Below are 14,147 nucleotides of genomic sequence, written 5' to 3' on the forward strand. Positions count from 1 at the left end.
CTGTCAGGAGCTCTGCAACTGTCAGATACCCCTTATGTGCCCATGAATTCTCATGAGCCACAGGCCAATAATGTGCAGGGCCCCAGGGCAACTCCTTAGGTAGGAGAGAACATCATAGTGTTCGTGACAGCACATCTGAGCCAAATGATGGTAAATACAATAATTAATAAGGTTCATCTTCATGGGCAACGCGCTGCTAGCACTGATACTGTCTGTGATATTTGTAATGCTCAGAGTGGTTTTTACAAGTGTAAAAAAAATCCCAAAACAAATGGAGCCACTTTAAAAGGGAGCCAGAGCTGCCATCCCAGAGGAACTGCCTTGTACATCTGTCCATATGCCTCAAACCTTGGAATGTTGAAACAGGGCAGAGTTACCTTTGGGCTGGGCCTAAGGCAGTATTGTATTCCAAACAACTGTTTGCAGAGATGACAAGAAAGCAGTAAGATGACTAGTGAACTGAAAATTCAAAACCTTGTTTAGAACTAACATCACTATGTTAGGTTATCTGCACCAATAGCAATGCCTTCCCTCTGTTGATGTGATCGTTCCCCTTCCCTTTCTCATAAATACCCACTGTCTTTGTCTTGTAATTGGAGCACTATTTGGGTTTCTGCTGGAATTAGTCAGTGCTTCCTGAATAGCTATTCTTATTGATCTCAAAAAAATGATGTTGCCTCTCGCTTTGAAAACCTTTTTATTTTAGGTTATCATAAGGTTTTAAAATTAACCCTCCAAAACCCTGAACCAGTTAAGTTTTAGCTCCATGTTAAACAGGAGGAAAGAGCCTCAGCTCAACAAAGTGATTGCCCAAGATCACATGTAAGACCCTGACTGGGTCTCAGTTGGTAAGAGTGTTGTCCTGATATGCCAAGGTTGTGGGCTTCGTCCCCAGTCAGGGTACATCAAGACTCAACCAATGAATGCATAGATAAGTTGAATGACAAATCAGTGTTTTTCTGGGTCAGTCTCTCTCTCTCTCTCTCTCTCTCTGTCTTTCCCTCTGTCCCTCAAAATCAATTTGAAAAAAATCACATGTGAAAGGGACAGCCTCATGAGAGGGCATCATTGTTGCTTTTCCCTTTTAATACTGGCCTGTGTTTGTAAGGAAACATTTCCAAGGTCTCATCTTCATTTCCTTTCCCCCCAAATGTTAATGTGTATCATATGAATTTATTCAGTGCATTGTTAGCTATGTTGTGTGATGAGATTTATTTTTTGCTCTCTCTTTTTTTTTTAAATACAGAATTTGGAGAAAAGTGGTATGTCAAGGAAAAATGACATAGGTATGTAATTTCTTTTAAAACTCAAGAATATTTCTTATAAATTATGATTCAGTGAAATGCATTTGTCTTTCTGATTTTATTTATGGTGTACATATTGTTGAGTTTTCAATAAGGGCAGATTGCCATGCTAGGTGATGGCAGAAGTAAATGGGACATTGTCTCTGTGACCAGGGGCCCACACATAATGGGAGAAAAGGACACACTGTGGCCTTTGCTCGTGCCTTCCTCTGCCTGGAGCCAGGTCCCCCACTGTGGGTCCATGGACACAAATTGCCCTTCAGGTCAGCTCATGGGCACCTCTTCTGTCAGACTCCTCCTGATCCCTGGTGTGGAAGGGATGGCTTGCTCCTTTGTAGACACACCACACTTCTGTCACAGCCCATGTACGTGCATCTTTCTCCCTGAGCATATTGTGTCTTCAGGGATGTGACCATGAGTGAGGATTTTTTGGGGTGTGTTCTGTGGAAAACATGCCCCAGGGTGTTAACTGGAGGGTAAGGCCACACCTCTGTGTGTAGGGGTGGGTCTTTCCCCAAAAGGTATGAACTTTGTCACTGGTGGGCCTTGGAGACCTGGAAGGTGGGCTGGGACAGGAGGGTAAAGGTATGTCTTCCTTTCTAGACCTTCCCTTCCTGGGCCTGGATTCTAAGGAGTCAGGAGGACAGGAGCGAGCACCTGGGTGGCAGGCCGGGTGGCATGGGGAGGATGGCCTGTGCTGCGTACGCGCATCTGAGTCCCTGCACGCAGGGGAACACAGGGCCATGAGTGGGGGTCTGCCAGCTCTGGGAGCAGTGGTTTTAAGGAGCCACATTGCTTGGTTGGGAAGCGATGGGTCTCCTCGTAGTAAATGGTTATTAGACAAACTGATGACCATCATTAGGAACATGGCTTTGAAAGGACCAAGGGGAAGTTACCTGGACCAGAAATCTACATTCTTGCAAATACGGATGGCCAGTGTGGTGATATTTAACTTGGTATCTGGTCATCTGCAAAGGACCCTGGGGATTTATTGGCTGTAGTCTTAGTGAGTCCGCAGGACCAGGGGCTCCCAAGGCAGCAGAGCCAGAGTGCTTAGATCATGGTCTGAACTGTACTCTGGGCCGTGTGGCAGCCTCCAACACAGGCAGTCTCTTTTTCTCTTCTGGCTTACCACTTAATCTTCAGATTCACCAGTGACATTATTCTCACCAAGTGACACATTAAGTGCACACATACTCACACACACGGGCTCTTCATGTGTGAGTATGTGTGCATACTTATCCCTCAGCCTTACGTCACGAGCCTGATTGTTACTCAGCTTCTATCTGAAGAAGCCACATTGATTTCTCATCAGAAAAACACCAGCCTTGTGAAATTTGTGTGTCCAGATAATTTCTGCCCAGCAAGGGTCAGTGCTTAGTAGAGCTTTTGGTATATGACAGGTGCTCAGCACCTGCAGAAATAGAGGACCCTTGATTTCTTTTACCTTCACAGAAAAATTATTTCTCCTCAGGGACCTGTTCTAACCACCTCTGGTTCTGTTGCCCGTACTTAGTACTCTCTGCAGCTCTCCCCTGGCTTCAGTTCTTTATCTTCCTGTCATGCTTATCATTATTTTCAGGCACTTAGCGTACCACCCATTTGTCACCCATTCCTGGAGGAGAAACAATGACAATCTGTTTTGAGTGGTGACAGTGTTTGCTGAAAGCAAACTGCACTGAGTTTAGAGATGTGCAGCCAAAATGAGAAGTGGTGGAGTTGTCTTGTTAGCTCCAGGGACCAGTCAGCAGGAGTCTGAGAGTCCCAGGGTCGGGAGGTGTCAGCAGAGAGCCACTGCTGTGTGGTCTAGACACCACCAGGGTGTGGCTCAGTGATGGAGGCTTTAGAACACGTGTCAGAAAACATTTCTTGGTGCTGATGTAAAGAGCAGCAGGAATTTAAGCAGATAGGCTGTTTTTAGCACTAAACTGTAGTAACCTGGTTCTCTTCTGGAAGGGACTAGGGCAGAATGGTATGGAGACAATTTTCTGTATTACCAGTTTTAAGAACTGGGAGCACTCTTCCTTTTTTGCCTCACTTCCTGTAACTCCCCGGTAGGTAGGCATCCTATTCCTTAGCCACACATAACTGTCAGGGCCCTAAATTCACAGAGGAAGAAATGAGGGCACTGTGTCCTAGGGACCCCAGAGAAGAGTGGGGAGGACAGTGGGAGCAGTGAAGGTTTGGGTCCCACTGTCTGGGATCCCAGGTGGCTCCTGAGCTTGTCTCCAGTTTGAAAGCTATTAATTTGGGGTCCCAACCTCTGAGTGAGACCTCTAAATCCTTCATGATTGATCTGGCTGAGCCATCCTCCCGCTCCAACTTTACCACTGACTGTTCCCTGCGTCCTGTGCTCAGAAATGCGGGACACACTCCCTCGTCACCCGCTCAGGGATGCTGCAGAGATAAGGCTGCTGTGGCCTCAGTGATAATCTCACTTGCCTCTGCTGCTACTGCTCTGCAACCCCCTGAGCCTGAGCCTGCAGAAATGGCTGCTGCTTAAAGGAAACTCAGGAAACAGCTCCTCCCAGAAACTCTCCTTGCACTGGCGCCCCCTCCTCTATGTCCTCCCAGTTCTCCATGCGGCTCTGGCTTTGCACTTGCACCTTTGTGGTAGAATGGCCTACCTTCTTTTTAAGAAAATATTTTTATTTTTTTAAATTTAAGTATAGATAGCACATAGTATTATGTTAGTTATATTATTTTCAGGTATACAATATAGTGATTCAACATTTATGTACCTCACAGTGTGAACCCCACACTAATTCCGGCCATCGTCTGTCACAGGGCAAACTGTCACAGTGTTTTTGACTGCAGTCCCTTCACCTTTTTTTACCCGTCCCTCACCTCTGCCCGCTGTTGTCAACCATCCCTTTGGTCTCTGATTCTACAGGTCTGTTTTTGTTTTGTATTGTTTTCTTCTTTAGTTTATTTTATTTTCCAACTAAATCCTGTTGTAGCCTAGCCAGTGAGGTGGTACATTAGAAGCCTTTACGACTGCAGTTCTTTCTGGATCCCCCTGTGTGTCTGCACTCTCCTTCCTACAGGCCTCTTCCTCAGGTGTCAGAGTCACCTTCACGACATGTGAGATTCCATTCTGTCCCAAGACGTGAGGAACACTAAGGAAGACATCTTCTTTTGTTCCATAGAGACCCTTGGTCATGGTGGGAATTGGATGCATGATTCCACATAAAAACAAAAGCATATGGTATTTGTCTTTCTCTGACTGACTTATTTCACTTAGCATAATACCCTCTTGGTCCATCTATGCTGTCGCAAATGGTAAGATTTCATTCTTTTTTATGGCCAAGTAGTATTCCATTGTGTGTGTGTAACACATCTTCTTTGTCCACTCATCTACTGATGGACACCTAGATTGCTTCCATATCTTGGCTACTGTAGATAACACTGCAGTGAACGTAGGGGTGTGACATCTCTTCAAATTAGGGTTTGGCTTTCTTCAGGTAGAAGAAAGACATAGAATTGCTGGGTCTTATGGTAGTTCTTTTTTAGTTTTTTTGAGGAAACGTCATACAGTTTTCTGTAGTGGCCGCACTAGCTTGCAGTCCTGCCGACAGTGGACTTGGACTCAGGTGCTGATGTCTGTGGACCGTTGGGTCCCCTTTGTTTCCCGGATCCTGGCACATGGTAGAGACTCAGCAGCGCTTGCTGAGTGGATGCACACAGCACGCATGGTCGAAGCACGTAGAACAGAAGGGCATAATTCTTAGTAGCAGAAGAAATACATACAGCTAACAGCACATGTCCCAGATAGGTGAAAAGGGGGAAATTTTGCTTTTTTCTTCTTCCAGAGTCTCTCCTCTGCATTGGATGATCTGCAGACAGTGGGAGTTCTGCTGGTCTGGCAGAAGTGGTGGGATCTGGTTGCTGTGGTGAAAGCAGGATTTTGACACACGGATCTGCTCTCCTAAAAATTTCATTATGGATTATTTTGAACATACAAAAAGCCACAAAGAGTAATGTAATGATATCTTATCTTACATGTTTGTTACAAATTACTACATAGCTGAAGACTTGAATCATCATCCAGATTTGCTGCTTATCATTCTCAAATAATCTTACACTCACGTCAGATATATGGACAATATCTGCATATGTACACAGCATATATGTACTTTATGTATATATGTGTATGCTTTTGCAAACCATTGATTTATATAATTATTCCTTTGCAGCTTGGTTTTTCAGCATTCCATCTATACAGTTCATCTCCAGCATACATTGGGGTTGATACGTATAGGACTAGTGAATTTTCATTGTTGAGTAGTATTTTGATTTGTGCACCTTGTTAGTGAGCATTTGAATCACTTCCAGTTTTCCTTTTGCACACGCTGCTGGGAGTGCACTTGTTACAGACCCTCTCACGCACACAGGAGCATTTCTCAGTGATGGTTAACAGCAGTAGAATTTCTGGGTCATTGGGAATATGCATCCTCAACTTTATTAAATTTTGTAAAATTATTGTCTGAAGTTTTACTTCATTCTTCACAAAAGTAAATCCTCATAACTCTTCATATGTTGGTTTGTGTTAATGTTTCAGAAGTAGTAGATGTAAGATTACGTTTTAGTGGAAATAGAAGACACCATGTTAGTCCTCCTGGGTGTCCGATTTAGACCCAGGCGCCAAGTTAAAGTAGAGATAAATATGTAAAATCTGCACATGTATATACACTGTAATGGAAAACAATGAGGTCATATTCAGTGGGTTGTTCAGCATTTCCTTCCATGATACATTTTTTTATTACATTTTACCCAAAGAGTATTTGGGATTATTTTCAGGATCTGGATGGCTCACTGTGGAGCTATTTGTTGTATGAATGTTTGAGTGAGTGAAAAAGTGAATGGCATTATGGAACGGAACATCAGAACAATGAAATATAATGGAATAAAAATGAGATTCGTGCCCCTGAGTTGAGGTGTTACAGGAAGGGCTCATGCCGGGGGGGGGGGCGGGGGGGGAGTAGTCCCCACAACCCATTTTTCTGTAATCCTTGCTGGAGGCTACAGTTTTTTGACATCTGCCTTCCGCCACACCCCATCTGGTGGCAGGGTGCTGACATGACAGCGTTTCCTGTTACTGAATGGAGGCAGCTCCTGTGCTTCTCGTGGGGCTGGAGCAACCATCTCTGCTTGGGGCCACCTCTGATAGTCCCCCGTGTCAGGTGGGCATGTTGGAGCAGGGGTTCTGCCCTGCTGGTCATTGTAGACAAGCCAGTCGCCTTGTAGTGAATCTAGTGGCCAGTGTTGTCATAGATGAGTTTTTAGGCAGCAGTTCTTGCTGAACCCTGCTTCTGTGGGATTGTGGCTGTTTTCCTGGAGAGAACACTCAGTTCTGGCTGGATACCTGTGAGGTAGGGCATGGATCACTAAGCTATTTACTTGTAAGCTCACAGGACATATGCAGTCACTATTGAATGTCACCTTGAAAGGCCTCTGGAACAGTCTTGAGGTAGTATGTTACTTTGCTGGGGCTGCAGCAGTGAAGTGCCACAAATTGTGTGGCTCAAACAACAGAATTTTGTCTCAATGTTCTGGAGCCTTGAAGTGTAAAATCAAGGTGTCAGCAAGGCTGGTGTCTTCCAAGGTCTCTTTCCTTGGCTGGTAGATAGCAGTCTTACTGTGTCTTCACATCATCTTCCCTCTGTGTGTCTGTGTCCACAACTCCTCTTTCTATGAGAACACCAAATATATTGGATCAGGGCCCACACTAGTGACCTCACTTCAACTTGATGAAAAGACCCAGTTCCAAATAAGGTCACATTCTGAGATCCTGGTATTATGACTTCCATCTAAGTTTGGGGGACATAATTCAACCCATAGCAGGTAACAGCCCAATGTAGGATTATAGATGAATTGTTAAAAGGCTACTTGCAAACAAGGTCTTCTGCGTCTAGGGGGGCTAGTGTTCTAGACATTTTCATACTTGACTGTGTTTACAGTCATTCTTTTTGACAGGCAGGAGCAAATCCATAGCTTATTACTATAGACTTGGTCTAAGACATTGAGTTTACTTATTTGCTAGTCTCTAGGAAAGAAGTTTTGTAGATCAATTTCAAAACACAGATTTTATCACTAGAATTACATATACATTGATTTTTTTCCCTAAGTGTTTATTTCCTGAAGGCTTATCTTGTAGCATGTTTTCTTTTTAAAACTTGTTTTCAAGTTTATTTTGGTGTCAAAAAATAAATACGTGAAAATTTTTTTCTTTTTTGGTTTTAGATTTAAAAGGAATTGTGTTTGTCATCCAGAGTCAAAGTAATTCTTTTCATGCAAAGAGAGCAGAAGAGTTAAGAAAAAGCATCTTAAAGCAAGCTGCAGATCTTACGCAGGTATGTAGAAATGGCTCAGGGTACCTGCCAAATGTTCATTTATTGATACGTGTGTGTTTTCCAAAGCTCTTAGTCTGCAGAGAATCAATTTTGTTTAGATGAGAATAACTCTTCTGACTTGTTTTGCTTATTTAGTATTGACTATGATTTAAAATGTGCTAGTTAATTGCTAATGCTCCAAGCATCATAGTCTAAATTATTACATATATTTAGTTTTTAATTTAAGAGAATTATATAATTGTGTAGGGCTATGGTGGGTTTGTTATAAAGTATGATACAAAGAAGAAATAACTTTTTAAGACTAGAGCTTAAAATAGCAGAGATAATTAATGTTTAAAATTTTGGTAACAAGTTCTAAGGCGATTTTCATGTTGAAATAACATTTTCATTAACCTCAGTGTGATACTTCCTCTGAGGGTCTCTTAATCTGCGTTTTAATTGGACATTATTAATTGAACTTTTGATTTAATTTATAATGTGTTTCTGAGAAGGATCATAGAGGGAAAGATTGACACATACAGGTACATTCTGATACAGTTTAAAATAGGCATGAACAGAATTTAATGCTGGAGCTTTGGGGCAGCGAAACCTTCTTATGCTGCCATGCCGCCACTTTCTCCTTTGGCCACGCAAAAATGAGCTTCTCCGAGCCTGCTGCTCTACACTGCTGTGGCCTTCAAGACACAGCGCCTGCCTATAGGTAAATGCCATCCCACGGTCGTCTTCGCAAGAACTCTAACAGGAGATGTGTGTGCTCGATGGATTGCTGTCCTTCTGTTGGTGGGGGCTGGGAAATAGAGGGTTGGAAAATTAGCCACCGCAGTGATAGTGAAGGCCAAGGTAGCACTGAGATTAAGATTTATTGTGCTTTATCTTGAAATGATTTACATATAAAATTTATATAGCCTTCCCATGTCCTTGCAAGGACAGGTTCTTGGGTCCCCTGCTTGCAACATGGCGCCTTCTAAGGGTGAAAAAACAAGTACCTGCCGTTTTTTGTTTTTTGTTTTTTAATTAGAGCTAGGAGCAGCTTGATGAGTTTGAAATTCTTTGTCTGGAAACCCAGCTTTGGAGATTTTCTTCTATAAACCTGTTCAGATTTCATCAGCAACGCAGACATGCCACCCCCTTGACTGGCTGTACTCCTTCCTCTTTCTCCGTGGAGGCCCTAGGGGAGTGGACAGAGGAGGCTGCTGTGGGGAGGATAGCCGGTAATCCCTCCTCTGGATCCCAGCAGGCTTGAAAGAATGTAGCCCTATTGGGCTGTGACGGTTACCCCAAACTGAGCAATCAGAGACGAGTTCGTGCTAGGAAGATATGATGTTATGATTAAGTGAGTTGTGAGAGACAATATGGAAAAGATGAGAAAATTCATTCCCCTGCTTTCATACAGACACCGTAACAATGACTTATAAGGAAGATGGATATTTGTGTTCCCTCCTAAACAGTGCAGTTGTGGGCAGCCAGCAACAGGCAGCTTTGCCCCAGGGTCCTCCGCCTCCTTACTTCACTGCGGGCTGGGCTGGCTCCCCACTGTTGTGTCTGCATTCCAGTGTGTGGAGGGCAAGCAGCTCCCCGATGAGGATATGACCTTCAAGTTACAATTAGCATTTCCCATGACATGCGATTGTCCAGAACATAATCATGTGGGCACACCTCAGCTGGGAAAGGTCATGTCTTGTTGGGTGGCCTTGGATCCAGCCAAACCTAAGGGGTTCTACTCACCAAAAGAAAGAAAGTAGGAGTGGAGTCTCAGACAAATTTACATCTCTGCTAAAGTCAGGATTTTGTTTACATGTCAGGGACTTATCTAGTCTATGGAAGAATTTGTCTGTTAGCCTCTCATTCACTTATTCAGTGTTGACAGAGCTACTGGGGGCAAAATACTCGGTGTCCAAGGGTCAACAAGCCATGGTCCTTGCACTGGAACAACCCCCAGTCATGGAGAGGAGACAGGCCCACAAATGGGCACCTTTAAAGCAGAGAGGGAGTGCAGACACAGACAGGCATTGTGTGGTTCTGCTCGTCTGCAGTGTCTGAAATAGTCAACTGCGCAGAGTCAAAGACTTAGGGATTTACCAGGGGCTGTTGGGCGAGGGGCAGTGAGGAGTTACCAACGGTTGTAAACTTTAGAGGTATGAATTACAAAATTGTCCTTACAGCCAAGAATCCTCTGTTGTACACCTAAATTTTGTTAGGAGGATAGCGCTCACGTTAAGTGTTCTTACCACAATGTAAGACAAAATATTGAATGAAAAATTAGGTACTAGGTAGGTTGGGAGGAGGTGGGGGTTGGGGAGGGCTTTCTAGGTGGACAGCCAGGGAATTAAAGGTAGCTAGGTGAGAAGCAGGAGCACCGTGTGTGTGGGGGGGGAGGAGGGGGGGCTGGACTGCCGTCCTGAGGTGGGTATAGAGTGGGAGGTGGGCAGTGTAGGCGGCCGGCCCAGACCACAGGGGAGCTGTGTGTCCTGTTGAGGACCCAGACCATTCTCAGGGGCATCACTGGTACTTTGAGAGGGATTTCTTTGATGTCCAAGACCTTTAGCATCCCTGCCCCTGGCAGTGGGTATAGGAGCAACCCCTAGTCCCTGTACTAACAGTATACCCCGTGGAGAAGTACTGTTAGGGAGAGTGGTTAGGGCATTGACCTGCTCAGATGTTCGTTTTAAAACCCCGACTCTGGTGGCAGCGTTGAGAGTCAAGAGTGGGGCAGGGGGCCTAATTCTAAGGCCCTTGGAGTCGTCCAGAGCAATGCTGCCCAAAGTGGATGCAGACCCCACTTTGTTGCAGGCAGTTTTGGAAGCACTGGGCTGAGGTGAGAGGGGCAGCTGGCCAGGGTGCTGGTGGCAGGGGTGACATTGAGCCAGAATTGGGGGAGATTGGGCCCACGTGAAGTGGGGTGGGGTGGAGCCACCATCTGAGGCTGACAAATTCGCAGGCTTGTGGGGTGCAGCTAGATGACTGAGTGTGGTCAACACACCAACTTGGTAGGAGTGCATACATCAGCTCAGGTAAAGGCAGATAACACTGAGTACTTTTCGGGAAGGTTGTAGGGTATGTTGGAGTTCAGAGAAAAAGGGATTTCTTCCAACGTAGTCCTCTCTTGTGACCACTTTACATCTGTACCCTCTCTAGTAAGCAGGAGCCTTGCTCTCTCTTCCAAGCCTCTGCCACTATCTCGTGGGCACGGGTTGGCTTTAGCTCAAGCGGTTACTTCGTCATGGCAGACACTAGTTCCTGCCCTGGGACTCGAACCTACCACCCTGAGATTTAAGAGTTTCATGCTCTATGGACTGAGCTAGCACTAAGTTTGGCATAGCACACTACAGCCCAGAACTCCTGGGCTCAAGTGATCCTCCTGCCTCAGCGTCCAGAGTAGCCGGGCTCAGTGGCGTGCTCCTGTAGTCCCAGCTACTTGGGAGGCTGAGGCAGGAGGATCGCTTGGGCCCAGGAATTCTGGGCTATAGTGCGCTGTGCCAACTGGGTGTCCACATCAACTGAGGTTTCTGTAGATGATGTCTGAGATGGAGGTTTCAGTGTCTGAGAGCTGTGTAGTTGAAGCTCAGGAGAAAGGCATGAGCAGCAGATGGTGGGTTTGGGAATTAGCAGCGTTCACAGGTAGTGCCCAAACATTGGAAGGTGCTGCTTCCCTGGGAGCAGGGGTACCCCAGGGGGCCCTGGAGAAAACTGCATCTGGGGGCTGGGCAGAGTGAGAGCAGGCCTCTCTGGACATAGAGAGAAGGTGCCTCATGGGCCATCAGGGAACCTGAGCCAAACACATACCAATCAGAGAGGACTCTGAGAGGGCCTCAGCCTGTCCACGTGCCTGGACTGTGTGTGGACCCCTGCCTGTGAACTCGCCTCAGCAGGCGTCCCGCCCAGGGCTTCCTTGTTGCTCGTGCCCCTGCCACTGTCACTGTTGTTATTTTTAATTGCGGTAAAGAACATACAACATAAAATTTGCCATCATAGTCATTTTTGTTTTAAAGACTTTATTTATTTATTTTTAGAGAGAAGGGAAGGGAAGAAGGAGAGGGAGAGAAATATCAATGTGTGGTTGCCTCTTGTGTGTTCCCCACTGGACACCTGGCCTGCAACCCAAGCATGTGTCCTGACTGGGAATCGAACCAGCAACCCTTTGGTTTGCAGTTCATGCTCAGTTCACTGAGCTACACTAGCCAGGGAGCATCATAGTTGTTTTTAAGTGTAGTTTTGCAGTAAAGCACCTTTATGTTCTATAACTCATTTCTAGAGCTTTTTCACCTAACGAACTGAAACACTGTCCACATCCTTCAGCCCAGACCCCATCGTTCTTTCTGTCTCTATGAATCTGACTTCTCTAGGGACCTCTGTTAAATGGAGTCATATAGTATTTGCCTTTCGTTGACGGACTTCTTTCACTCAGCATAAAGGCCTCCAGGTTCATCCATGCTCACAGTTGTAGCCTGCGGCTGCATCGTCTTATTGTTGTTGTTTTGAAGAACTCTCCCCCATGTTTTTCTGGTAATCTCGGTGCTTGTTTGGTGCCCTGCATGGGTGTCCTGCCTGTCCTTGCTCCTTTAGGGCATCTGTCCTGCCCTCAGAGTCAGAGGGAGGCCAAACCCCTCTGGCCCTCCCCATGTCCTGCAGGACACCCAGAATGCCAAGCACAGAGTCAGCAACGGAATTGTCATAGATGCATTTTCTCACCTTCTGAACTGTAGAGAACAGTTTCATTGATCAGAAGTAGTTAACTTTTCTTGCGCTTTATTCTGTGCTTATTTAGTTTGTGTGCATATACTTAATTTTTATTATCCTTGACATTTATGATTAGCACTTTGTACAACCTGTTTTGTAGGTGACTCAGATGACCACTAGGTGGCAATGCTGATTTTACATTTAAAGACACGTAATTAAGCAGTCTCATTAACCCCTTGTCCTCCAGCATTTGATTTCTGTGATAATAAATGGAATATGGACTAAAATAGTAAGGAAGCCTCCCTTTAATGATAAGGTAGCATAGTTTTTTTTCTTTTTTGTCAAAACAGATGCATTTATTGATATAAAAATTATCCTCCTGTTGAGCCTATTATCCAGGTATATTTGAGCAGCCCTCACTTTTCATTTCATGGTGGAAGAAACAGAAGAATTCTAATCAGGGTCTTGAATAATTCTGGGTGGATTATTGGCCAGAATCAAGTTGGAGAGGAATTCTCTGCCTTTCAATCCCTCAGCTTCCCAGCTTTGCTATCCTGTTTTTGAGTCTATGTCAGGACCCTGCAATGGTCTTTCCTTATCTGTGTGGGGATCTGCAGTCCAACCTGGGCTTCAAGAATCAATAGCACTCCTAAGAAGCACTCCTAACAGCTAACTAGGCACAAATTTAAAACCGGCGTCTAGCAACCATTGCTTCCGGAGGCATCTCACACACTATGCATTTGAGGGAAATGCCACAGACTGAGCCTCCAGACCCCTGTGCAGTGTCCCTGCCATCTGAGTCCACCTTTGTGAAGTTCTTTTTATATGTTTAAAAAATTTTTAATATATTTTATTGATTATGCTATTACAGTTGTCTCATTTTACCCCCTTTATTCCCCTCCACCCTGCACCACCCTCTTCCACAAGCATTCCCCCCTTTTAGTTCATGTCCATTGGTCATATACATAAGTTCTTTGGCTTCTACATTTCCTATACTGTTCTTACCCTCCCCCTGTCTATTTTCTACCTACCATTTATGCTACCTATTCTCTGTACCTTTCCCTCCTCTCTACCCACCCACTCCCCTGCTGATAACCTTCCATGTGATCTCCATGTCTGTGATTCTGTTTCTGTTCTAGTTGTTTGCTTAGTTTGTTTTTGTTTTTGTTTTAGGTTCGGTTGTTAATAACTGTGAGCTTGTAGTCCTTTTATTGTTCATATTTTTAATTTTTCTTCTTCTTAGATAAGTCCACTTAACATTTCATATAATAAAGGCTTAGTGATGATGAACTCCTTTAACTTCACCTTATCTGGGAAGCACTTTATTATCTGCCCTTCCATTCTAAATGATAGGTTTGCTGGATAGAGTAATCTTGGATGTAGGTGCTTGCCTTTCATGACTTGGATACTTCCTTCCAGCCCCTTCTTGCCTGCAAGGTTTCTTTGCAGAATTCAAGTGATAGTCTTGTGGGAACTCCTTGGTAGGTAACTGTCTCCTTTTCTCTGGCTGCTTTTAAGATTCTCTCCTTCTCTTTAATCGTGGGTAATGTAATTCTGATGTGCCTTGGTGTGTGCTTCCTTGGGTCCAACTTGTTTGGGACTCTCTGAGCTTCCTGGACTTCCTGGGAGTTTATTTTCTTCACCAGATTGCGGAGGTTCTTCTTCATTATATTTTCAAATAAGTTTTCAATCTTGCTTTTTCTCTTCTCTTTCTGGCATCCCTATGATTTGGATGTTGGAACATTTAAAGATATCCTGGAGGTTCTTAAGCTTCTCCCCATTTTTTTAAAATCTTGCTTCTTCATTCTGTTCT

The 14,147-nt window shown here is 44.6% G+C and overlaps 1 protein-coding gene across 1 annotated transcript in view; it reads left to right on the forward strand.

The window, feature by feature from the left end:
- The window catches only part of B3GLCT (beta 3-glucosyltransferase), a 134,952-nt gene that overhangs the window by 24,022 nt on the left and 96,783 nt on the right, over nt 1-14,147 (forward strand). Inside the window, exons 4-5 of the mRNA XM_045844728.1 lie at nt 1,247-1,286; nt 7,548-7,657. Coding sequence (XP_045700684.1) covers nt 1,247-1,286; nt 7,548-7,657 — 150 coding nt within the window. The remainder of the gene's footprint in view (nt 1-1,246; nt 1,287-7,547; nt 7,658-14,147) is intronic.

Source organism: Phyllostomus hastatus, unplaced genomic scaffold (assembly GCF_019186645.2).
Source record: "Phyllostomus hastatus isolate PE091 unplaced genomic scaffold, TTU_PhHast_1.1 phas_contig_41, whole genome shotgun sequence".
Taxonomy (NCBI): Eukaryota; Metazoa; Chordata; class Mammalia; order Chiroptera; family Phyllostomidae; genus Phyllostomus; species Phyllostomus hastatus.